The 26,768-nt window shown below is 53.4% G+C and overlaps 1 protein-coding gene and 1 pseudogene across 3 annotated transcripts in view; one reads left to right on the plus strand and one right to left on the minus strand.

Moving 5' to 3' along the window:
• The window catches only part of SHANK2 (SH3 and multiple ankyrin repeat domains 2), a 666,329-nt gene that overhangs the window by 458,858 nt on the left and 180,703 nt on the right, over positions 1-26,768 (plus strand). For all 3 annotated transcript variants that reach the window (XM_050758103.1, XM_050758102.1, XM_050758104.1), the window contains 2 exons: positions 10,391-10,473; positions 12,093-12,217. In XM_050758103.1, the coding sequence (XP_050614060.1) occupies positions 10,391-10,473; positions 12,093-12,217 (208 nt within the window). The remainder of the gene's footprint in view (positions 1-10,390; positions 10,474-12,092; positions 12,218-26,768) is intronic.
• Positions 1-26,768, minus strand: part of LOC126935966 (uncharacterized) — a 376,899-nt pseudogene that overhangs the window by 115,153 nt on the left and 234,978 nt on the right.

Below are 26,768 nucleotides of genomic sequence, written 5' to 3' on the forward strand. Positions count from 1 at the left end.
AGACTCCGTCTGGGAAAAAAAAATGATGGGGATCTGTTGGGGTATTTTAAGTGGGGGAGATACCATGCGATTTAAGGGTTTTGCATAGTGAATTCAGAGGAGACTCCTCAGTGGGCTCAGAATAGAGGAACTCATGGTCCTTTCAGACAGGTTGGCTGTGGGGGAAGGAAAGAGCTCACTTCTGGATACCTCCTCAGGTTCAGGCCAGCACTTGGGTGTTCTGCCTGGCACCGCAGAGTCCCTGCCAGCTTTGGAAGCAAAGGGAGGCATCCTGGCATCCCTCACTCGGAGGCCCCCTGCCCTCATCCCGTCTGCCCATAGCTCTGTGTGCAGGGACCCGCCCACCTGTGAGACACACACTGTGGGACTTTCTCCTTGTTTGCTAACAGATAGGTGTGTCTTGCTGTCCATAAGGAAGGATACCCGAGGGCAGGCCTCTGCTGATCTCAGTAGAAGAGTGTTTTACCTGGGGACAGGTGAAAATACCTGTTTATGCATAAGGTCTCCAGAATGAAGCAAGTTCTGCAACGCTAAGGTGCGTTCTCATGTGCTAATAGCCTTCCAGCCCCTGCCGCGTGCTGAATCCTATGCCAGAGGCCTTTTAAACAAGGAGTTTCCCGCCCCACTGTGGTGTCTCGAGGCTGCGGTTGATGTCCGTAGTCAGCAGGTGAGGATATTGGAGCTCAAAGAGGTTGAGGAACTTGGCCAGGGGTGTAGTGCTGTTTTGGGGAAGCTGGGGTTCCACTGGGGTGCTCAACTTCCAAGGCAGGCATTCTCCCTCCCAGACTACGTTTCCGTTCGTCTTAGCAGGGAGTGCCGATCACATCCCATCATGATCATGAGCGCAGTTAAGCCGTATCTGTCTCCTCCGCCAGCCGTTCCTGGCAGGTAACATGCCTGGTGGTGCTTAGGAAACGCTTGTGGGTGATTTATTACAAAGTAATGAGACAATTTAATTTGGATCAAGTTCTTTGTACATTATTGTTTCTATTAGGAAAAAACTTGCCTTGCTTATCATGTTAGCAATGAGGAGGAAAATGGTCGTAATAAGCGCCGGGCAGGGCGTTTTCGTAATTGCCGATTTGAGATATGGCTTCCGCCAGCGCATGTCTGTGGGCGCGCGTGTGCGGGCTGCATGGGGACAGAACCACTGCCCTCCCAACGCCACGTGAAGCGACACAGCCCCCTACCTGTGGGCGACAGTGGCTCCCGGGAGCCAGGAGGAGTGCCCTCCGTGCGTGAATTGTCCAAAGTCATCACCTCCTGCCCTGGAGACGGCAGTGGCCTCCCAAGAGCAGGCTGGCCGGGGCTGTCACTCAGGCGCCAGGATGGCACTGGGCGTTAGGCATCATTTCCCCTGTGAATTCTGCAGGAAGGGCAAGAGAGCAGCATCACACACTGCAACTCTCCGACCAGGAAGCAGGATGCTGGCAGCAGCTGTGTGTGGTCATGGGCTGAGAGGCTCTCCCTCCCACTTGGGAGTGACAGATGACGGGGAAACTCTCCTGTTCTCCCGCAGCCTGCCCGCCCGTAGAACAGCCCTCTGTGTTGCCCTCTGTGCTGCCCTGCAGCCAGCTCTGCCACGGTGAGCTGGGCTGGCTGCCCACACCCGGTGGCCAAAGAGCCCGAGCTGGCATCTCCGCTGAGCTGGGACACCTGTTGGGTCCCCACCTCAACACCCCCCATGGAACTGCTGACAGCTCTCTGCTTAGCCTCATCCTTCCTGATTGGCAAAGCCCGGAAATTTCTAGGACATCCACTGCCATCACCGTTCCCTGGAGGATCCTCTTTCTAATATAGTGCTCCAGTTCCTGCCTTCACCAGGCCCTGCCACTGAAATGCGATTACACCAGGAGTGATTTAGCCAAGCCACTCTCAGGCCCTTCCCTGCCTTGGAGAAGGCAGATCTCCTGGCTTCTGCTGCTCTGGGAAGGACTTTCAGGGACAATAAACAATGCACCACCCAGTCTTTCTGCGGGGAGTCCTTCCTGGCTCTTCCAGGTCCCACCACCCATCTCCATGGACCTTGCTCCAACCCCCTGCATTCCAGTGGCCCCTGCCTGGGTCTGATCAGACATCACATCCACAGCCCGCGTTCACTGTACCTTTCCGCCGTGAAAAACATTCGGAAAGGATTTCGATCATGCTGCCTTTGAACTTGCTTGGCCGTGAGTGATACACCGTGATCGTTCCCCAGCAGCTGCTGTGATTCCCCGGCCGTCGTCGACACACCCAAGGATTCTTGCGAGGTGGGAACACCTGCCTTACGAGTGCTTCTGCACGCAATGAAGTGATGCGTTTGCAGATACCAGCTTCAACAGGTCGTGACGTTGACCCCATATTAAATTTAAGAGACACGGAATTCAACAGACATTAACCACGCTGTTGGTGGCTCTTTGGATTTGGGAGCCGGCGAATTTTATTTTTCGGGTTGCAGACACATCTGGGGGTCCCCGTAACCCTTGGAGACAGCTGGAGTCTGGACCTGTAGGGCCTGGTTGTGGAAACAGCCCGGTGGCTCTGGAGGCCCCTTCTGCACACCAGGGGCGGGTTGGCTGCTCCGGCTCGGCCCTCCCACCCAGCGCTTGGATATGCAGCCCCCTCCTCTGCTGGCCTCGAACCTTGGACCTCACACATGCACACGTTCCGACGTTGGTACCTCATCCAACGTCCAGCCCCTGCCAAAGGGACCACCGTGGCTTCAGCCCCACCCTGACCTTGGAAGCCCCACCCTGCGCAGAGGCAGGGGTGGGAACTCTGTCGTCCACCGTTCCCCGCGGACCACTCACAGCCGCTTTAAGAGAACAGCCAGGGCCTCTAGGCAGGAGCACAGCAGCGTTCACGCTGATGGCCAGGGAGCCGCCTCAGCCAGCAGCAGCCGACTCGTGCTTGTGAATTGTTTAGATGGAAGCATGATCATTGGATGGAAGTTCCTGGCGTAGGTGTGAGTTGACCCTGAGTCATTCCAGGAGGATTTGGGCCTCACCGGAAAAAAAAAAAAAAAAAAAAAAAAAACGCCAGGAGAAGCCATAGGGCAACAGCTTTTCTGCGGTTTCAGCCTTCTTGGGTGAAACTGGGTAAAGCGTGAGTGACCGCGGCCCTGCTGACACCTGCACTCGTGCGTCACTGCCAAGCTGTGTCCCCAGACTGCCCTGGGTGAGTAGGCAGCCGACGTCTGCATCCCCATGAGGTCAGCTGCTCCTGCCCTCCCGCCTCATCACGGCCCTTCAGACATGAGGGCCGGCTGCCTACCTTCCAGCCCCACTCTGTCTGGAATGTTCTTTTCTCTCCTGTCCCCTCCCCAGTCCCCCAACCCATTCTCCTATGTATACTTCAGTCCTCCTCCTCCAGGAAGTCTTCCAGGTGCCCCTATGGTTCTCACAGAACCAGATCCTGCACTGTTGAAGGCACACGTGTCTGTGACCGCGGATTGATGTTTATCGTCCTCACTTGCCCAGCCTTTGCTGTAACGATCACCACAGACAAGGGGGCTCGAAACAAGAGAAGCCACTTCTGTCACAGCCCTGGAGGCCAGGGGTCCAAAACCAAGATGACAGCAGCGCTGCGCTCCCTCCGGGGGCTCCAGGAGAGGGTCTTCCTCCTCTGCCTCTGCTGTTGGCCTGCAGTCCTCGGTGCTCCTCGGCCAGGCCACATCGCTCCAGCCTCCACATCGCTCCAGCCTCCGCATCACTCCAGCCTCCGCCTCCACCTTCTCGTGGCCTCCTCTGTGCTGCCTCTGGGTGTCGACCTTCCTCTGCTTTTCTCGCATAAGAACACAGTTGTTGGTTTAGGACCCTCCCTCAATCCAGGAAGATCTCAACTCAAGACCCTTAACTAACTACACCTGCAGAGACCTAATTTCCAAAGGTGGTCACTTTTCACAGACGCCAAGGGTTAGGAATTGAACACATCTTTTTGGGTATGTTAAAATCCAGTCTTTTTGGGTGGGTTCAACGGACCACACCAGACGACTCTGTAAGGGCCAGACTGGGCCTGGTTTGTTCCTTCCTAAATGCCCAGCACCCAGGAGTTCATCCCTGGACCCTCAGTGGGTATTCAGGACGTAACAGCTGGATTGATTCACCGATTTACACGGCAGCTTGACGCCAGCCCCGGTTACTTCTGAACTTGGGGCCGAGACTGAAACCCAGTCCCAGCTGATCAAGGAAGAACTAAAGCTGTCACCAGACGGGGCCACCAACCCAGCTGGGATCCCGAGAGCTATGAGTAAAGCCATCTGGTCTACCCCAATAACACTGGTGTTCAGAGTTTAAAATGTCCACGTCTATCCACCCCATGTGTCGGGAGGCACACAGAGCCACCCAGAGCCCCTCAGGCCCATACGTCTGGGCCAGCTCAGGCTTGGCTTCCTGTGCCTCCAAGTTGACATTGCCTCCAGGATCAGGTGCTGCTGCCAAGGGAGCTTGTTAAAGTGACTGACAGATCCTAAATGCCAACTGGCATCGCTGGCACCTGCTGCCTGCTGGACCAGGGAAAGTGCAGCCTTCCCTGTGGGTCTGTCATGGCGCCCGCTGGGAGAAAGGGAACCCAGGCCACTGCTAAAAGCCACAGGGTGTATGGCCACCTGTGGTCTTGCAAGGCAGACACCAGGAGCATCTTCAGGCTTGCCAGCGGGGAGAGACCTCTGGGGCCTGCTGCGTGGCCATCCCTGGGTCCCCACAACCCTCCTGTCTTGCTTCAAGGTGCTAAGTGTTCCAAGTATATTCCACAAGCTCTCTTGCAGCGTACAGTGGGACCGTGGGCGAGCACACACAGGCAAACCTTTGATGCTCTCTCCTCCGTGTGGCTCCCAGGAGGGCATCAACATGGAAGTAATTGTGTCTCTGGGAAGCCAATATGGCTACCATAGGAATACCTCTTGCATTCTCCATGGCGGCATGGCCAGGGCCGCCTAGACCCCATCTTTGTGTGAACTAGGAAAAGGTGCTTGCCCCTTCCTTAAGACGTTTTTCTTCCCTCTGTGCCGAAATTACCATTGGTACGTGTGCTGTGGTGGCCATGATGGCAATGGTTTCCTCCATAGTTGTACAGTGCACAACCTGCACAGCTGTGCTTGGTGGGGCTGGTTGTCCACCCCCTTCACCTTCCACAGCTCCTGCTGCAGGCAGATGTTGGCAAAAGAGGGTACATTTGGGGAGTGTCAAAGTGCCCTTCCACCTAGCTTAGAAAACTTTTGGAGAGTGCACCGCTGGATTACGTTTTTTGTTCAGTCAATAAGCACGGGTCAATGTTGTGTTGCATGGAGAGACTCAGAGGATCGGGGCATGGCATTTGCTTACAAGGAGCCCACAGTGCCTACTTCAGGCACGTGGTCAGTGAGTGGGTTAGGGGGTGAGACAGGCTTGGAGAAGGCTGTTGCAGCGGCAGTGTGGGGAACGTGCAGGTGCCTCAGTCGTTTCCCCATGAAACTTGATTGCAGTGCGTCTCAGCTGCATGTGGAGAGTGGGTCTGCTGGCGCAGGGGCAGGGCAGGCTGGCAGGGGCCAAGGTCAGGGCAGACTCTGGTTCACAGGGGCGTCAGCACAGTTCTAGGGCAGCACACAGAACTCAATGCCACAACTTCCAGACCCAGCCGCAGCTGTCATCCTGGGACAGGTTTTAGATTCATGAACCAGCAGGAGCTTGAGGGTGTCTTGTCTCCAGAAGGGCCGCTTCCTCAGGCCTGCATGTGAGGTCCCCCTGTCTGATTGCATGGGGATGGGGGGTGCTGCCAAGTTCCACCTTTCAGACACAGCGACTGCAGCTCCTTTCAAGGAATGACTCTTCTAGAGTGTCCCATTGCTTTTCCTGAATTCCTCAAAACACTGAAAGTTTCTAAGGGCCTGGGGCTGCCTTTTCTCTTTCCTCTCTGACTTCCTGGGCCAAGCCAGGTGCATGCAGTAGGTCCTCTGCAGCACTGAGTTTGCCCTCTGGGTTTAACTAGGAATCCAGGGATTGTTCTGGTGCCTTTTTACTGGAAACCCTGCAGTCATCCTTTGCCCACCTCCCACCCAACATCTGTTTCTCCCTGCTCTGCTCCTGACTTGAGTTCATACCCATTTTGCATGCCCTGTGGGCGCACATGGGGCACCTGGCCTATGCGGGGTGCTGTGGGCATTTGGGATGGTCTGCAGGATGAGGTCACTGTCCCCACTGACCCTGTAGAAAATGTCCCCTCCCCGCCAAGAGACAAGCTCAGAGGGGACGTTTTCTTCAGGGTCACCGAGCTCAACACGATGGATGGGGATGCTAAAAAGAGCAGCTTTCCCTGGTTACAGAGCCCCTTGCTCATGGGGCACTCACTGGGCACCGCCTCACTGGCTCCTCCTCAACCTTACAAGCCAGATGTTTCTCCCCCACTTTGCAGGCCAGGAAATTGAGGCTGTAAGTAGTCAAGGTGGTCAATGTCTGGGTTAAAATTGAAACCCATGTCTGTCTGTGAGTGAAAGTGAGATGGGGTCATAGTGGGTGGGAAGCAGGGGCTGTTTAGATCCTGAAACAATGCAGGAAAGAGAAGTTAGAAACAGTCCTTCTTAATGTCAGAGACTAAGCAGTTTGGTGTTTTACTGAGTAAACAGGACAGGGCCATTACAGTCTTGGGGCAAGATCTTTGCACAGTTACAAGTGTGGGCTAGAAAATTATCAGAGGGAGCAGGGTGTGGTGGCTCACGTCTATAACCCCAGCACTTTGGGAGGCCGAGGAGGGAGCATCCCTTGAGATCAGGAGTTTGAGACCATCCTGGGCAACACAGTGAGACCCTGTCTCTACAAAAAAATTAAAAATTAGCCGGGCATGAGGGTGTGTGCCTGTAGTCCCAGCTACTTGGGAGGCTGAGGTAGGAGGATCGCTTACGGCCTGGAGTTCAAACTTACAGTGAGCTGTGGTGGCACCACTGCACTCCAGCCTGAGTGGCAGAGCAAAACCCCGTCTCTAACTTTCAAAAAGGAAGTTCTCGGGTGCATCAGGAATTACTGAAAAGGTTTTAGCCTTGGATGTCAAGATGGGAGGGTTCCCTGCAGGAGGAAGGGAATCTGGGAGGAGAGGGTGGCGTGTGCAGACCGGGATCCCACTCGTAACTGTTGGAGTTATGAACACGTGCTGCCTGCTGGGGCTGGTTCTGAGGCATGGATGGACGACTCACGGCCTCCCACTCAGGACCCATCAGGCACATCTTGCTGTTGTTCTCATTTTGCAGAGCAGGCTCTGGGGCCTGGCAGGTCAGTGACCTCAGGGTCAAAGCAAAGCTGGGATTTGAACCACGCTCTATGTGATGCCAAAGTGGGTGCCTCCACCCGCCGCACTGGAATGCCCCTGCCCTTCTCTAGTCTGTGGGAGACAGCTAGCAAGTGTCTGGGCAGCCCCCCTGGCCCTAAGAAGTTCCCCGTCGCAGAGTATGCTGGCAGGAAGTGGTCTGGATCATCTTGGAGATGCAAGGTTTGGGTGGTGTTGGGCACTGCAGGAGGGAGCTGCCCAGCAGTGCAAGTGAGCACCTGGAGCGCGTGACAGGTTCCCCTTGGAGCTGGGTGGAGATGGACTTGATCGGCCCATGTGTCCCCAGGGAAGAGTGCAGGGCACTGAGATCCAGACCCCAGGGTTCGGCATCATCCTTCCAGGGTTTCAGGGAGGCTGTCACCCTCGGCAGCTCCTCTTGCAGAGAGCAGGTGCACAAGAGGGTTGAGCAGAGGCTCTTGGCTTTGACAACCGGGGCCTTAGAGAACCTTCCATGAAGGAGACACACAGGCTGGTCACACAGCTTGCGCCTGCCCGGCCGTGAGTGAGCCATGGGGCGGGGCCGGACTGACTCCCCTTTCAGAAGTTCGGAGGGGAAACGGGTGGTGACTAGAAGGCGTTTCCCGTGAGAGGCACAAGTCTGTGTTCTGGTTGTGGGGGCCCGTGGAGACAGTTCGGGGGGCCTGGTAGGGGGTCTGCTCATCAGTGCCTCATGAGCCCCTAAATCCATGGCAAGAGAGCCCCAGCTCTCCCCCCATCAGCCTCCTCAGGGCTGCGGGGTCCTGGCCGACTACCAGGCCTGCTGGAGGTTAATGACAGCCGTTACAGGGACAGCTCCCTGAGGCTTCCTATTACAGCACACCAGCATGGCATGGCCTCATCTGACCCCATGGTGATCCCAAGAGGCCTGTCGGTTTGTTCTTACCCACTCTTGCTGTGTAGGGAAACTGAGGTTTAGAGACCCCCATCGTCTCCTAAAGGCCACAACAGCCGCATGAACTCACCCCCAGACTCCCGGGGTCCTGGACCTCTGACCATGTGTCAGCCCTTGTCTGGTGGCCCTGAGCAGGGCGAGTGGGCTTCCGGGGCGGAGCCAAGAGGAGCTCACAGTTGTGACCGAGCTCCCCAGAGTGGAGCTCCCTGCACTTAGCAGGCTGTCTTTGGAGAGGGGGCAGGGGAAGGAAGGTCCAGGGCCAGAACCCCCGTCCCAGCTGCTGAGACGAGAGTGACCAGTCACCTGGATTGTCCTGGTCTTCGGCTGTGAAGGTATCACCCATGCCCGGCTATTCCGGGAAGATGGGGTCACTCCAGCATGCCTCCATGCACAACCCTCTGATGCCGTCAGGGGTGGGTGTGTGGAGTGGCGAGAAGAGCACGTGTTCCCCAGCTGGGTCCTCCGACCTGAGCCTCACCAGCCTCATCTGTAAAATGGGAGGATTGAGGGGCCGCTGCCCATCCCTTGTCCAGGACGCCGAGCCCTGTCATCCACGTTTGCCCCATCCCTCCTCCTTCCCGGGGCCCCCCCAATCCGGGGTGGCTGTGCTGTCACCAGTTGGCTGCACCTGAGGCCCTGTGCTTCCTGTAAACCGTGAACCTGGTGCTGGTGCCAGGCAGAGCTGACCCGTACTCCTCTGGGACCAAGAGTCCGTCAGCACGTGGCTCTGTTTGAGATTTGTGTCCCCAGGACTCCCCCTGTGCGATGGGGGCCTGCTGGGTTCTTCAGGGCCCATCTGCAGCTTTTTCCGGCTGGGCCCCTGGCCTGGTGTCCTTTCTCCTCACCCCTGAGGCTCACACACAGCCCCGCAAGACCCTGCAGAGGCCTCCCTCCACGCTGCCTCCCTCCCTTCCCCGGTCCCCTCCGCAGAGGCCTTCCCAGCTCCCCACTAACTTCCGGGCAGCAGGAGAATCCTAGCGGGGTGCCGGCAGGCCTTCATCTCACTCCCCTTCTGCCCCCGCAGGCCACCCAGAAGGTGGAGGTGGAGGACAGTTCAGCCGCAGCCTGGAGGCTCACTGAGCAGTTCACATCCCACACACTCTGGGTGCCTCAGGGGCTGGATGGTCATGTGGCGACTGCCAGCAGGAAAAGCGAGAGGACGCTGTGGCAGCTAGCGCAAAGTTGGAGCTTTTTTGGTTTCTTTCCTTAAAAAAAAAAAAAAAATGCCATGGCAAGAGGCAAGCAGTGTGGCTCTAGCTTGTCATCTCAAAGGGGCAGCCCATACCCCCTCCAGTTCCCCCAGCAATGGATTCATCATCCCCACAGAGGGCCAGTGTCCTCAGGGGCTTTGAGACCGAAATGTCCTGAGTCCTCTGCCAGGGAGCCCCTCACCCACCGGCCTCACCCACCGGCCACGGGGCAGGGGTGATGCTGGAGGGGGGGCTGCAGAGAGAGCCCCAGCCCCTCCCGCTCCCCGCCCGCTCCCAGCCCAGCCTGCGGATGCTCTGCGCGGGATGACGCCCAGGCAGCCGCCGGGCGGGCGCACTGTGGGCTCGTCAGATGATTGTGGGGGCTCCTGCCTGCCGCACACCGCCGGCGCCGGGACGGGAGAGGGAGGGGGCGCTGGATGCGACGCGCAGGTCCCTGCGCCTCTGGTGCCTGCTGCCGGCTCGTGCGGGGAGCAGATAGGATTTGATTTTTTTTTTTTTTAACCCCCTTCAAGGAAAAGCAAAACAAAACTGCTGCCTCATTTCTCCTCTGGCTGGTTTTCCCGGGCTCTGCTGGAAGATGCGTGTGGCCGGGACAAGCCGGAGGAGCTCATTCCCGACGCCGCCGCTGCTGAGGCCGCCGCTGCCGCCGCCGCCGTTCGGGCCACTTACTTTCTTTGCCCTGGGCGGCGTCCTGGCCAGCCCCCCTTGAGCCTGCAGCTCAGCCATCCCTCCGGCAGCCGCCCCACCATGTATGACTCCTTCCTCCGGCTGGCTCCGGCTCTGCCTGCCCCCACCCTGCAAGTCTCATTGTGCCACGCTCGCCTATCCCGGTAGCCACCCCCCTCTTCCTTCGCTCCTCCTGCACCCTCGCTGCCTCCTTTCCTCCATGCTGCCTGGATCTGGCGAGCTGGGGTGATTAATTGGCTATGATGATGAACGTCCCCGGCGGAGGAGCGGCCGCGGTGATGATGACGGGCTACAATAATGGTCGCTGTCCCCGGAATTCTCTCTACAGTGACTGCATTATTGAGGAGAAGACGGTGGTCCTGCAGAAAAAAGACAATGAGGGCTTTGGATTCGTGCTTCGAGGGGCCAAAGGTAAGAGCAGCCGCTCCGAGCCTGAATATGTTCCCATGTTTGTGTGTGTGTGTGTGTGTGTGTGTTTGTACGCCTGCATGCAAAACGTTCCTGGCTCAGGAATAAGCATTAAATAAGCATTTTTCCTGGGGGCACTTGGTTGCTAGACAACCATGTTCTTTCACATTGCGCTTTACTCAGAAAGCGTCAGGGTTTCCTTGAGGAATGTTTTTAATTTTCTGTAGACAACGTTGTTCTGAACGGGTTCTCTCTCCCCCTTGCCCCCTCCTATCTTTTGTTTTTAAATGATGGGGTGGTTAAAATTTTGTGTTCTACTTGAGCCAGACTGTGGCTGCCCTCAGAGCTCCGGCTCTCAAATCCCCAGGATTGCCCAGGCCTGAGTTTCAGGCACCTAGAAACTGCCCCATTCTGGGAGTGGGCTTTGGCTCCAAGGGCAGCGAGCATTTGTGTGCTTGCCTCTAAGGTGACTTTGCAAAGAAAATGTGACAAGATGGTCCCCTCTGCCATGGACTGAGCCGGCAGCACACACGTTACGTGGCCCGTCGTGGGAGGCTCAGGGATGCCGTCCATGGCGGTACACCCGCCAGCCGCCCTGCACGCACAGCTTCCCCTCCAAAAGAAAACAAAATGGCATCGCCTCCCCGTGAGAGGGGACATCCGCCCACCGCGTGTGTGGCTCAGCCATGTGGAAGTTTCATCTCAGGGCTTACGCGCTGTGCCAGGGGTCCTGCACCTGTGCTGCAGGAGGCCTCGTCCCCGGCTGGCGTGCCCACCTGCCTCAGACTCAGGCAGCTCCATAGCAAGCTATCCAGAGAGAGAAAGAGCAGTTGCAGCTGTCTCTGTGAGAGCGTCCACGCCTGTCTGTGTGATTTGCTCTCCCCTCCCCCTGCTGGAATCTTCATCTCCACACCCACCCACCCCTGGCCACTCATGCCTCCCTAGGAAAGTCCGTCTCCTGCCCTGGAGTTGCACCTGGCAGCTGTGTGGGCCCCAGAAGCTGAGCCTCATTGTGCTGGGCAGTGTGGCTCAGCACCCCCCCCCCTCCACACACACACCAGTGCCCAGGGACACTGGTCACACACAGAGTGATCACAGAGGCCTGGGGTCCCTGTAGACGGGACTCATGAGCAGATTCCAAATCCGTAGCCACCCACTGGGTCAGCGTGATGTTCCGTCCGCATTCCAAGTTGAATTCCCTTGGTTGCGAGTCTACGTAGATGTAAATTTGGCAAGTGGTTTAGTGTGGTGTTTCTGTAGCTCTGTGTGGCAGGGGAGGAACTTTTCCATTTTTAGAACCGAAAATGTTTAGTCACTGATGCTTTTAAAGAAAATGACAGGCATGTAGACATGTACCACAGAGCACATTATCCCGTGGTTTCAGCAGAGAGGCCAAGAAATATGATGGTGGCACCAAGGTGCAGTTGACTTCATTGCTTGAGTTGCATCGGCCCATGAGTATGAGTCTCAAGCCATTCCTGGGGGAGAGTTGGCCTGGACCAGCCACCTGCGATGGGAGATGTGCGGGCCCACTTCCTCCCGGGATCCCTTGGGGAGGTCAGGCAATGTGAATTTGGAAAACATCTCCCAGGCTTGTAACCAGGTGCTGCTTGTCTTCCCAGCTGACACACCCATTGAAGAATTCACACCAACACCGGCGTTCCCAGCCCTGCAGTACCTGGAGTCCGTGGATGAAGGTGGGGTGGCGTGGCAAGCCGGACTAAGGACCGGGGACTTCTTGATTGAGGTAGGGACACAGGTGTCTGTATCTTTCTGCTTGGGGAGAGCGCCGACTCTCGGGGAGGAGGTCGTAGTCCTGGCAGCACGGCCACGAGGCCCAGTCTGGGAGTGCTTGTGGAGTCTGCCATGAGCTTTCGTTGTTTGGTCAATTTCTCCCACCATGGGTGCCTCTGCCTGTGGACCTGGTGTTGGGCTTGTCTTGGAGGCCTTGGCCGTAACCCGTTGGAGGAGGAAATGTCTGTGGAATTTGGCCATTGGTCTTGAAGTAGAAGATAGAAAGTGGAGGCATGTGGTCACCATGATGTTGGGGACATGTGCAGATCTGTGGGTGGCTTAGGTGTGACTCCATAAATAGGTACCAAGAGGAGTCATCATCCGTTCTTGTGTCCTACGGGTGAGTCGGCAAGCACTCTTGTGTGGCAGTTGCTGGTGTGAGGTCTGTAACATTGGTGGCTAAGAGCTCGTAGATTTGCAGGTTGTGGTAATCACCCTGTCAGTTGGACAATGGCCTTCTAAGACCAAGGAGCCCGGGCAAGAGGGATGGCTGGCGTCGATGGTGCAAAAAGGAAACTTAGGAATTCAGATGCTTTGAAAATGGGCGTTTGCTGGTACTGAAAAGGAAAGAGCATTTTCTTCCTTTAGAGAATAGAGGTGTGAGTGCCCCGGCTCTCCAAACAGCAAACAGTCCCTAGGGTTGGCACGTCGGTGTGTGCGAGGGGTCAGAGGCCCCAGTGCATCTGATCGCCTAGCCTTTTTGTGAGTTTAGGTGTTACTTTTAATCTTGTTATGCAAAGGAACGTGTGACTCTTTGGAAACAGGAAGAAGAAAAGAACGTTATAGGTTGAAAAAGATGATATTTTAAAGGCTCAGTAGACTCAAATGGTCCTTGTTGGGAGTGTGCGTTTCTTGGATGCACACGCTCTTCTATGTCACCCTGAGCCCTGCCTCATGTACATCAGAACTCCACATGCAGGTGGAAGGGGTGGGTACGTGGCATCCAGCCAGCCATGTGGTGGTCCCTGCCATTGGGCCAGATATTCGTTCTGTAAATGAGGATCCCACATCCCAGCCCCTGGTGAGAAGGCTACCTGCGATCATTTCTCCCAGTCAGGCCTAAGCTCCCAAGCTGGCTGATCATGCTGTGATTCTGCTAGTGATCTCCTTAGAGATCCTCAGGACTATTAAGGGGCAATGGAAAGTCAGAAGGGAAGAGACTGTTAGAGAGCCAGGTAAGATGGAGCAGGTGCTTAAACTTATTCTGAGTGCGTCCTGTGGATCTCTTTGATTTGCTGGAAGATATATTTAAATGATTATCAACCAATCAGAACCTGATTTGAATGAGAAATGAGCTTATTTGGGTTCTTGTGCATTGAAACTGTCGGATGCCCACTAGAATGATGGAGACCGGAGCCCGCCATGGCTTCGGGGGTTAATTCAATTTGTAACCTTCATGAAAATGCAGAGGGCCTGGGTTGAATCATCCTCTGTGGGATGCAGTTGGGATGTGAGTCCCCCTCCTGTGTGTGTGTGTGTGTGCGCGTGTGCGTGTGTGTGTTGCGGGGGGCGTGGCCTTGGGCCTAGCAGCAAGGCTGAAGTCTATAGATGGTGTAAGAGTGTGTGCATGTGTGACAGGCAGGATGGGGGGGTGTTGAAATAGGTCGCTCTTGGTTCTTGATTTTCAATAATAAAAGAGGGCTGCAGATGCAAGAGCACGCCCCGTTGTTCAGCTCGTTGGACTGTTTCCTGGATAAACTCATCAATAAAAGAAGCGTGGCCTGCTGAGGCATATGTGTGGGCCCCGCACTTGCCCGGTGAGCAGAGCCGCACTGGGTTAGAAGATGTTGCTGTCTGTGGCTGCAGCACTTGCCTGGGTGGGGCCGAGAAGGTGCACCTGTCCTGTCGGTTTGAAGCCTTTGTGGAAATTTGGAGCTTTGAGAGTTTCCACACTTCTGTTTCTAAGCACCTCCTTTGACATTGCTTTTAACCTCTGATATGCAAATATATTTGCCATTTGAGGGCAGGTTTTATATTCTGGGTAACCTCTGACTTCCAGTATTCTAGGAATGGCTGGTCCTGAGATGCATTAGGGCTTTGCCTGCATTATGATGTCACAGATGACCCAAGGAGCACTGGGCCCTCCACAGCACTGCACGGCTGCTGTACCCCAGTCTTACACTAATGAGGGTGCAGGGCACAGGCAGCTGGACCCTTGCATGATCCTGGCTCCTCACAGTTCATGTCCACAGCTGCCTCTGGGGACTCAAATTCTCCTCCAGGGGCTTAAGACTGAGAATTCCATTGAGTTGTGTTTCTAGAGGCTGGATTTTGCCACCGGAATATTAAAATCGTGTATAGCCTAATAGGTGCGTGTTTGTTCCGACAGACCATGTTTCTCTATTTTCGGTGAAAAGCTTTGACCTTGGAGGGATGGTGTGAAACAGCGTCATGTGTCTCACGTGAATTTTCTTTTTGGTGAGCAGCCAGCCCTCGAGTCGGTGGGGTTTCTGAGCTCTCGGTGAGGTGCAAGGTCTCCACGTGAAAAGCTGCCTGAAAGGCAGACACTGTGTCTTCCTTACCCCAAGCAGCCCTTGGCAGGCCTTCCTTTCTGTCTGCTATTTGAAAGAACCTCGAAAGTGTGACAGATTTTTATTTTCTCTTTAAAACTGCATGCTGCGGTCTGAACTTTTGGATGAAGGGGCACCCTTTGAAGTGAATGTTGGCTTTTAACGTCTTTGGCGTCTCCAGAACTTCATTTTCCCTCATTAACTTTGTGAGAATGCCCTGACGTGGCCCTCCAGCTCTCGGCCTTGGCACCTGTCATGGTTTCCTGCTGTGTGTGACTTTCTTGGGTACTTACCTTGTAGAATTTATTTCTCTCCTACCTAAGCTTTGGGGAAGAGTTCGTTCTTTTGCTGTTGTTTTTGTTTCTGGTTGACCACCCCCGACCCTACCAACCACAATCAAAGGCTTTGAGCTGTCGCCAAATCGGGAATCTCATCAGACAGACAGATGTTATCGCACAAGCTGTGTTGTAATAAAAGGTTCACCTCAGAGGTGGACGTGAAGGATAAGCGGATGTCCCGTGGATAGGGACATTTGATCACAGTGGCTCCGTGGACGGTGTGATTTACCATTTAGGATCAGCTGGTGTGCCGGAATCCCCGAGATAGCCAGTGACACTGAGCCATTCCAGATTGTGAAATGTCAACCAGCCCAGCGGAGAAGGAGCCAGAGAGATTTTAGAGGCCGTGGGAGGGGCAGGGCAGTGGGAAGTTGAATGCCCCTGCAGAGATCGCCCGTGGGACCTGCAGGGGGAGGCCGAGGCCAAGGCTTGCAGAGGGGTGGATGCTGGAGCAGTGACAGCCCCTGAGAGAAGCAGGGCAGGTGTTTCTCTCCATGCAGGTCAGAGGTGACGACGGGGCCTCCACCAGCCAGGAATGACAGAGGCCCACGTCCCTCTGGTGACAACAGGAAATCCAGTCCAAACTGATTTTCATAATGATTGGAGCTTGTCAGGAAGCCGAGACCAGAGTCTTTCGAGGGAGAGTCAGCCTGCTGTAAGAGTTTGCTGAAGACTTGTTTGCTGTGTCTTTTGAGATGACCCTGATTAGGCCCCTTCACTCCCACAACATGGGGCTGGAGAGGTCAGAGGCTGCTTCTGAAGTTCATGATACGTCCTAAGCCTGTGGGTGGCTCCCGGAGGACGGTAGTGCATCAAGTGTTTAAGGAGATGTGGGGGTGAGGACACCACTTTGATGTCTTGCGGGGTTCACGGTAGGTCTCACTCAGTGAAAGCTGGCTGGGCGTCCCAGTCACCCGAGGTTTATAGAAATCTGGTCTCCAGCCCACACGCCCTGAATCAGAACTATGAGGCAAGAGCTGGGGCATCCGTGAAAGCTGCAGTGGTGATGCTGGGGGTCCCAACAGACAGGAAGGGCGGTGACCCACTGGCCCGGCCCAAGTTGACATTCCAGCCTCTTGACGTGACCTGCTGACTAAAGTCTCCTCGACCCAAACACAAGCTGGTGCTGCGCTAATCTCCTTAAGACTAGGACCGTCTTCCACAAACCCCTTCTTTGACAACCTGAATTTTGTTTCTTGAGTGACTTTCCTGATCTAAAATATCCTGTATCTGAGACATCCTTACGATTCAACTCAACAGCAGGCAGGCAGAGGGCAAACAACATTTGCAACAAATGTCCCAAGAAGCCAGTGTCCTTGTTTATAGCAGCCGAGGTGGATCTCCAAGCGCTAGAAGCCCTGCAGTGCCCCATCCAACCCTCAGAGTCATCCGTACAGCATGTGTGTTCCTCCCCACTTTACAGATGGGGAAACTGAGGCACACAGGTGAAGTAACTGGAAGCCCTGCAGTGCCCCATCCAACCCTCAGAGTCATCCGTACAGCATGTGTGTTCCTCCCCACTTTACAGATGGGGAAACTGAGGCACACAGGTGAAGTAACTGGAAGCCCTGCAGTGCCCCATCCAACCCTCAGAGTCATCCGTACAGCATGTGTTCCTCCCCATTTTACAGATGGGGAAACTGAGGCACACAGGTGAAGTAACTGGAAGCCCTGCAGTGCCCCATCCAACCCTCAGAGTCATCCGTACAGCATGTGTGTTCCTCCCCACTTTACAGATGGGGAAACTGAGGCACACAGGTGAAGTAACTGGCCCGTGGCCATGTAGCTGGTGAGTGGAGAAGGTGGAATTCCAGCCCAGGCTGTCCGACTCTGTGATGTCGTGGCTCAAAGATGCATGAACAACACTTTGATGAGTTTTATGTATAAATGGGCAAACGGTAAGAAGAAAAGCAGTGAGGTGCCCGTTTTGTTTTCACATTAGCAAATACTTCTTTGTGACTATACTCGTTGCTGGTGACAGGACTCACATGTTGCTGGGGGAAAGACTAGGTTGCCATAGATGTTTTCAAAATCAATGTGGCAGTAGGTAACAAGAGCCATAAAGCTGAACGAGGAATTTTACATCTAGGAATCCATGCTAAGGGAATAATCTTTAAAAACAGGCAGAAATCAGCCAGGCATGGTGGCTCACACCTGTAATCCCAGCACTTTGGGAGGCCAAGGCGGGTGGATCACCTGAGGTCAGGAGTTCGAGACCATCCTGGCCAACACGATGAAACCCCATCTCTACTAAAAATGCAAAAAATTAGCTGGACGTGGTGGCGGCGCCTGTAGTCCCAGCTACTCGGGAGGCTGAGGCAGGAGAATCGCTTGAACCTGGGAGGCGGATGTTGCAGTGAGCTGAGATCACGGCCACTGCCCTCCAGCCTGGGTGACAAAGCAAGACTCGGTCTCAAAATAATAATAATAATAATAATAATAGTAAATAATAATAAAAAAATTAAAACAGGTAGCAATTACAGTGTGGCAGAAACAAGGAGTTGAGGCAGGGAGGGGGCGGGGCTAATGGGAGAATGGTTCAGTGACAGTGAACATCTGTTGTGAATTCATAAGAGAGCATTAAAAATGATGTTTACAAGGAGCTCTTAACACCAACCAAGAAAGGCTACATTCTGCTTAGTGAGAAAGGCAGAATCAAAATGCTCAGCACAGTGTCATCTAATACCATCTTTCCCCAGTGTAAGCACAGAAGAAAACAAAAAGGACAGGAAACATTAACCCCTAGGTGGTGAGATTATGTTATTTTCTCTTTCTTTCAGATGTTTCCCTCAGATTTCCTGGAATCGAAGTATTCCTATTTTGAAAAGTATCCATCTCATACATAGGAAAGTGTGTCTTAGAAGAAAGTTATCTCACACGGGAGACAAATGTCCAGCCCCCTTGGCACAGGGGGTACTGTTTGCTGTCAGAGGAAAAAGGCTTCCTGGGCATTAATTACTTTCCCGGGGCCGTTCCTCACCCGCTGCTGCAGGGCTCTGACGACACCTATGGTTTTTGTGGTTGTTTTCTTGGCCCTGAAGTGGCCGATCTCATTTTTGCGTTAATTTCTCTAAATAGGTTTTCCCTCGCAGTTAAAGCAGCAGCAGTATCCTTCATCCTTGAAAAGTGGTGCTCGAGTTTGCTAATTACTTTTTCCTCGTATTAAATACTTGCACGAGAGAGGGTGTGGATCTGCTTTATACTCATGGTTTGTATTTAAGTCAGGAGGCTAAGAGGGATGCACTGGTGTTTTCCTCAGAGACCCTGGGAGGATCTTGTAAGGCCGGGTGTGGCAGCTCATGCCTGTAATCCCAGCACTTTGGGAGGCCAAGGTGGGCAGATCACTTGAGGTCAGGAGTTCAAGGCCAGCATGGCCAACATGGTGAAACCCTGCCTCTACTAAAAATACAAAAATTAGCTGGGCGTGGTGGCGTGTGCCTGTTAATCCCAGCTACTTGGAAGGCGGAGGCAGGAGAATCACTTGAACCCGGGAGGTGGAGGTTGTAGTGAGCCGATATCGCACCACTGAACTCCAGCCTGGGCAACAGAGCAAGACTCCGTCTTGAAAAAAAAAAAATGTTTCTTAGGCTGGTATTTTAAAATTGGACTTGAGAAATGTGAGGTGGCCTCTAGCATGTTTGACTTTTCAACCAAGCAGGCGTGAGGAACAGTTGTTAGAGCTCGCTACTCAAGGGTCAACCTCCCCTCCCCAGCTTCAGACTTAAATATTACTTGGAGGAAAGAAAATGAAGTCCAGATTCAGCACGATCAGTCATTACTCTTGCTGGGTCCTGTTATTCCTGTCGATGAAATGTGTGGTTGTGACAGGAGAATCACTTGAGACGAACTGAGCTCTCAGCACTGGACTGCTGGTCAGAGGTGTGGAGCACAGAGCTGGCATTCAATCAACTTTCCTTTTTAGAGACAGGATTTTGCTTTGTTGCCCTGGCTGGAGTGCAGTGGCATAATCACAACTCACTGCAGCCTTGAACTCCTAGGTTCAAAAGATCCTCCCGCCTCAGCCTTCCAAGTAGTTTACACTACAGGCATGCACCACCATACCTAGCTAACTTGTGTACTTTTTTATAGAGCCAGAGTCTTGCTTTGTTGCCTGGGCTGGTCTCAAACTCCTGGACTCAAATGATCCTCCTACCTGAGCCTCCCAAAGCACTGGAACTAAAGATACATCACCTCACCTGGCCTCAGTCAGTACTTGTCATGGATCATCATCTTGTCCTTCATCATCATTAATGATGCCCGACTCAGAAGAGGAAACCAGTGGCTATTAGTTGAACAAACAGGGATAATAATATTATCATAATGACTGATGTTCATTACCACTGTTATGTGAAGCATGTAGCAGTCACAGAGCACACCCAGCATGTGCCAAGTCCATCAGACACTTCCAGCCAAGAGTACATGAGCCATGGTTTCCTTTTGCCTCTGTTGTGGGGAACATCTCGAATACAGGTACCTGCCCCACCCCGCCCCCTAGCCTCCGAAGTCCCTGGCAGGCACATCTCCTCCTTTGGCTCAAACTCCTGCTCCCAGAGCACTCACCACCCTGTACAATTCTGTGTTGGTGTGGGTCCGGCTTTTAGATCACCTTGGAATTCCTATTCCTGATGCCCGCTTTGCTCTCTAGCAGCAAATCCCAGGGCCAAGGCCAGAGCCCTGTTGTGGTTTGCCTGGTGCCAGCATCCCTTGGGTCTAGTGGTTCAGCCACATCACACAGCTCACATTTCTCTAGCTCGCCTTTTGGGATATTGTGAGAGACTTTGTCCTGCTGGTGGCCCTGATGACCAATCTGGAAACTCTCTGCACCCCACCCCCAAAATTTCTTCTGCTCTTATTTAAATGGTTTTAAATGGCTACTTAATAACCAAGTTAAAGACCAAAGACCAGCTGATGTTAGCAGGAACCCAGGGTGACTGCTGAATTCTTGAGCAGGGTCACATTGGTGCTTTGGTCATCAAGGCCAATATTTCATTGCATTCACACCAAAGACAAACAGGGTCTGTCCTGCATCCCTCTGAGTGTGGGGTGTTTCTGTCCTGACAGCTCAGTGGCTTCTCACCATGTCATCAGGATCCACTGACCAAGGGCAATAGCACTGGGGGCCTTTACCCTCTAAGGCTAATAGCACTGGGGGGGTCTTCACTCTCTGAGGCTAACAGCGTTGGGGTCTGCTCTCTGAGGCTTAACGCACTGTGGTCTTTCTTCTCCCAGGCAGAGGCCACTGCTCTGTGGGGAGTCCTGGATGGCGGGGAGGTTGGATCCCTTTTCTGCGCGTGGCCTTCTGGGCCTGGGGAGGTCGTTCTCTTTGTCCTCCATATTGACTGGGAACAGGTGGTCCGGGCTGAGGAGCAGCCCAGGAATCTTGCTGAGAAGGTGGATGCGGGCAGCTCGGCAACTTGCAAATCTGAAATCTTGGCTCGTTCATTTTGGGGTTCTAATTTGAAGCATCAGTGATTTCAATTTCAGGCTATAAAAAGATTCAGAATCACTTCAGGGGACCGTGGCTGCTGTGCTCAGATGCCGTGGGACTGGCAGATGGCAGCACATGGGGTTGGAGAGAGGCGGAGAGGAGCCGCGGTCAAGGGCACAGGCTGTGCCGTCTGATCCGGGTTTGAATCCAGGTTCTGCCTCTTCTTAACTGTGTGAACTTGGGCAGGTTGCTCATTTCTTGGCCTCAGTTTCTCAAACTGTAAATAAAAGTGTGTATGAAGCATGTAGCAGTTTCTGGCATCATGAGTTCTCAACAAATGGTGGCAATTGTAAAAATTACTTCTGAAACTTCACTCATTCATTTCTGAAGCATACATTCTGCCTCTCAGGTGCTGGGCCGGAAGAAAGACGTGAATCAGACACAGTTCCTTGGGGAACACACAGTTTAGGAGGGGCAGGCAAAAAGCAGAGTGTGGCGAAGGCCCCACAGTAAATCAGGAAAAGGGCTTCATGAAAGATGGTGTTGGCTCCAGGCTTTGATGGGTTAGTGAGGTTTCTGCAGGCAGAACTGAGGAGAAAGATCTTGAGCAAAAGCTTAGGGGGTCAGGAATGTTCAAGGTGGATTTGGGGAGTGATCAGATGCTGTGAAGCTGGGGGTGAGCAACTGGTCTAGTGGGGGCCTGGGATGTTAGTTAAGTAGGTACAAATGTGTGTGACTGGACAGCTGCACAGAGCGAGAGCGTAGCTGGATCTCTCCAGGGTGCTGAACCCCTGTGGGGCATGGTCTCTCTCCAGGGTGCTGAACCACTCCAGGGCGCTGGCCCTCTGCAGGGTGCTGAACTAGAGAGCTGGGAGGATAGGATGCAGCCTTCCTCAGGAGTCTGGAGGAAGCCCTCAGCATGTCCCCTGCCTCCGTCCCTGCACCTTTCATTTCTGTCCCCTGCATCCTTGGAGTTTCTGAGCATAGAGGCTCATTACTTAGTGACAGTTTCATCTACTTGGTAGAGAAATCTCTTCCACAAGGAGGGGCCAAGGAGCCAATGTGGTCGAGCATCTGCCATGTTCTGCCTTGTCCATCTGCATCTACTTTGAGCCCCACTTCCCTCACCACTGTGGTTTCAGCTCACATCATGCCTTCTCAGAGAGGACCCTCTTGGCACCCTCAGGTTTCCCTGACTCTTACACTCACACCGTGTGCTTCCGTGACCATAGGAATCATACATTTCCTGTGTTAGGTGACTGACTTACTATCCACCTCCCTCAGGGAACATTCCCTGTGGGCCAGAGAGTTTGCTGACCATGTCTCTGCTACATCTCCAGCATGCAACACAGTGCCAGGTGCATAACAGAGGCCCCAGCGCATATGTTCAGTGATGGGCACTCCTGGGAAGTAGTTTTACACTCATCTTGCAGGTAATGAAACTGAGCCTCAGAGAGATTAAGAAGCCTGCCCAGGGCCCTCCAGGGAGGCCTGAATCTAAGCTGACTCCAAAGCTTGTTTCTTTTGCACTGTGTCTACCTCATGGTCCAGGTAAGTCCCAGATCATTGGGATGTAACCTTATAGCCATCTTTTTCTGTGTGTGGATGCTGTACACCCAGCCCCAGGCTACATGGAGCGAAGAGAGCAGGAGGCATAGTAGGCTGACACCCCCATGTTGGAAGCTGCTGGCACCAGGTCCTCTGATGCACCCATTCATGCCTCTGGGTCCTCTCCACCTGCCCCCTCCTCCCTCCCGTACACCCACTGCCCGCTTCCCAGTGTGCTCAGCAGGCTCTTGTTAGCATTGATTTGTCTTAGCCTTTGGTGCCCTTTTGTGGGGAGTTTCATGATACAAGCGGTTAGATTGGCAAATGAACTGGAGGAAGGCCCTGTGCTAAGTGCCCCATGGGGTCTTTTAATTGATGGAGTTTGTCAGCCCTGGGAATTAGGGTGTGTACGCGCCCACAAGCAGAGTGGGATGAGAAGGGGAGGCAGAGCTGATGCTGTGGAGCCCTGAGAATGGTGGCCCCACTGTGGTCTCACGAAATCAACCACCCACCAGCAAGTTATCTGCTTCCCTCTCCCCGGGATCTTCAGATGGGTCCTATGGAGCAGACTTTTCCATGCATCTCCTTTGTATTCAGTCTCGTGGCAGGACCTAGGGGGTCATGGAGATAAACAGGGGCTGTCCTGGGCATGTGCACCTCCATCAGCACCCTCAGGGCTGGATCTGCAGAGAGAGGAGTGGGTTATATGGGTGAGAAGGGGAGATGGCACGTGTGCCAGGCCAGTGAGGAGATGGATGTCGCCATTGGGCGCTTTCCCTGGTCTGCGGAATGTGCCACACTCCTCCTGGCCCCAGACACTTGCCCACAATTTTGTCTCCTCCACCTGCATTTGCCTCAGATGTCTGAAAGTTGCCTGTGGTGCCCACTCATAACCCCTTGCTATAGTCACTTCCTGCACACACCCTGTCAGATAAGGGACCACCCAGAGCCGAGCACATGGCAAGCACCCAATAAATATTCCTTAAGGAAAGGAAGGCACCACTGAGGAGAGCACAGCCAGGATAGAACTTCTGTCTTGGAGAAGGGGATCCTTCCTCCCAAACCCCTTCCCCATCTCCATCAGTGCCGGAACTTGAAAAGCTGGTGGAGGTGGAGGGGTGGACTCATTTACATCAGGGAGAGCGTGAGAAGCCAGCCCTTCCCTGGAAGGTGCCAGCCTTCTCTCCCCAGGCCCACTCAAATCCTGAGAGGTTTACAGGGGGAATGTGTACCCCTCCTCCTAGGAAATTTTGAGTAAACTCTACCCCCATATCTGCCTGGTGGCCAGATTTTACATTAGTGTTATTTCACTATGTTTCGAGTAAATCATGTCAGACACAAATAAAATTGGTAATGCAGAGAAACCAAAGAAAAAAACCAGGGATGCTGCCACCAGGAGACAGTGTCCGCAAAACAAGGTTTATCTTTGTGGAATTTTATTTCTTTATATGTGTCTTGTTAGTAATACACTTTGTCATGTGTTTATACACTGTTTTTTTTTTCGCTTGGGTATGTCTTTTTTTTTGTTGTGGTAAAATACACAGACCATAAAATTTACCATCGAACCCATTAGCACTCACTCTCCATATCCCTCCAGCCCCAGGCAAACACTCATCCCCTGTCTGTCTTGGGTCTGCCTGTTCCGGATGTTTTCCATCCACAGAATCATGCTCTAGGCAACCTTTTTTCTGTCTTCTTTCAGCATCATGTGCTTTAGGTTCAGCCGTGTGGTAGCGTGTGTCTGTACTACCTTCCTTTTGTGGGTGAATGACATTCCACCACATGGTTAGACCACAATTAGTTTATCCATTCACCAGTTCAGGGACACTTGGGCTGTTTCCAGCTTCTGGTTATTGTGAAGAAAGTCGACATGAACGTTTTTGTACCAGTTTTCGTTTTCAGTTCTTTGGGGTACATACCTAGGAGTGGGATTGCTGGGTCATGCGGTAATTCTGTGTTTCTTGAAACTGCTGATGCACACCCCAGAGTCCCCATCCCAGGTGGGACAGGCGGGTGTTCAGTGAGTGCTGAGTTCATGACCTTCGTCTCACCCCTGTCCAGAAGGACCGAAGAGGGGAGGGGGTCCTGCCCGCTTCCGTTAAGATAGAACTCAGACCCAACAAAAGCTTAACTGCTGGGCAGCATGATACACACTGCAAATAAAACTCAGAACAGCCGTGGCAGCGACTGTGTAAAATGCCCGCGCTGCTTGAGCACCTACTGTGTGCCAGCACCGTTTTTGAGAGTTCACACACATGAACTCACTTGGTTCAGTTTAACTCGGTTACTTTTTTTTTTTTTTTTTGAGACGCAGTCTCGCTCTGTCGCCCAGGTTGGAGTGCAGTGGTCGGATCTCAGCTCACTGCAAGCTCCGCCTCCCGGGTTTACGCCATTCTCCTGCCTCAGCCTCCCTAGTAGCTGGGACTACAGGCGCCCGCCACCTCGCCCGGCTAGTGTTTTGTATTTTTTAGTAGAGACAGGGTTTCACCGTGTTAGCCAGGATGGTCTCGATCTCCTGACCTCATGATCCGCCCGTCTTGGCCTCCCAAAGTGCTGGGATTACAGGCTTGTGCCACTGCGCCCGGCCAATTTGGTTACTTTTATCAGTTCCTTTCCCTGCGTGAGGAGGCCACAGCACAGAGTGGGGACTCACATACCCACAGACACATGGCGAGTGGCAGAGCCAGGCTGTTCTTCCAAGATCGATGTATTGCTTCCCACCCTCCCGCTCCAGCTACCCTCCTGTTCCACCTGTCAGGGAGGAGGAGTCTTGCCCAATTTGATGTCTTCTGTGATGCAGATTCTAGAGGAAAGAGGAAAACAAAGAAACTGAGGGAGCTTAGACAGAAAGCTGAGAGGAATAAAAGTTATGACGGGCAAGCCTTGAAGGAAAACTGGGGGCTTACTTCTACGTACAGATTATAAAAGGTGGGGCTACCAAGAGGTACTGCTTTGTGCTTTAAGTTAGATTTATTTTGGCTGGGCACGATAGCTCATGCCTGTAATCTCAGCACTTTGGGAGGCCGAGGCAGGCAGATCACCTGCGGTCAGGAGTTCAAGACCAGCCTGGCCAACATGGTGAAACCCTGTCTCTACTAAAAAATACAAAAATTAGCTGGGCGTGGTGGCAGACACCTGTAGTCCCAGCTACTCGGGAGGCTGAGGCAGGGAGAATCGCTTGAACCCAGGAAGTGGAGATTGCAGTGAGCCGAGACTGTGCCACTGCACTCCAGTCTGGGCGACAGAGCAAGACTCTGTCTCAAGAATAAATAAATAAATAAAAAGATTCCCTTTAATAACTGGAGAAGTACTATTAAAGATCGGAAACCCTGTTTCCTATCTATTTGGCATTTGGACTGTGATTCTTTGAAAATCGTTCCAACAAGGACAGGAGCACGCGGGGTGAGGGTATCTGTCTGGGTTACACACATCTGCAAACTTACCTTGAGCAGCTGCTGGGTAGACTCAGGCCTGGAGCCTAGTGGTTGGTGAAACAGATTTGAATCCTATGTGGTCCTTCTTCCCAAAGAGTGCAGAGTTCAGGTCCCATGTTTCTCCTTAGCCCTATGCTCAGGCATGCCTAAGCAGAGGCATCCTGCAAAGTGGTTGCTGTACCCATATTGTCAAACTGAAGGAAGGAGGAAACACATGGGCTGAGAAACAAGAGGGATGGGAGGGCGGCCCTTGGAGATCCTGTGTATTGGGAGAGGCAAGCTATGGCTACTGTGCACCATGAACTTGGAGAGTAGAGAGCCTGCTTGGGCACTTTGCCTTGGGAAGCCCCAAATGCTGCACTTGGGACACAAGCTTCATTACCTTTGACCACCCTGGAGGACTCAGGCGTCTGACACAGCCTGATGGATGAGTCTTTCTAGCTGGGAAGGGAAACGATCTTTCCAGCCTCAGGCTCACAGTCATTTATTCTGAATGGCCTGGGTTTGAGGGGGCACAGAGCACAGGAGATCAAAATGCTGCCCTCGCCACCATGGGCTACCAGCATGCGAGTTCTGGGGGTCCACACAGCTCTGGGAACAATAACAAGGACTATTTCAATAATGACCTCTGCCACTTCTTAAGCACTTACTGTATGCCAGTGTCCCTTTCCACACTCAGCAGTCTGAGGAGGGAGGTGGCATTAGTGTCATTTTGCACATGGAGCAGCTGAGGTTTGGTGAATATAGGATGACCCAAGTCACTGGAGATAGTGAGGGAGTGACGGGGCAGGATTCAAACCCAAGTCCAGCTCTGGCTCCAGAGTTCTTGGACACTGTGTGTGACTCCTGCTGCAGCAAGGCAGGGGGTCAGAGGGCTCTCGGGGGTCCTGGCCATCCTGATGCTGGACTCAAAGCCCAGGGCACTCTGCCTTGCCCCAGCTCCCCAGCCCGATCCCGGACTGAAGCAAAACTAGGAGGTGTCGGCCACTGAACTTGAGGGGACTCAGCGCCAAGGGCCCATGGCAGGCAACGCTGCCTCTAATTCGTGGCATATGCATCATTCCCTTGTAAATATAGCAGCTGAACCTCTGCAGCACCTGTTTGGGGTCAGCAGTGATTGGTTTTAATTCCTATATTGGGCCCAGCCTCATCTGTTCCAGGAAGACATTTTTTGTTGTCAGTTAATTTTCCCAGAGTGGTTTTTGATGAGCCTTCTGATTCCAGTGGACTGATTTATTGTTCAGGT

Source organism: Macaca thibetana, chromosome 14, assembly GCF_024542745.1.
Source record: "Macaca thibetana thibetana isolate TM-01 chromosome 14, ASM2454274v1, whole genome shotgun sequence".
Lineage (NCBI taxonomy): Eukaryota > Metazoa > Chordata > Mammalia > Primates > Cercopithecidae > Macaca > Macaca thibetana.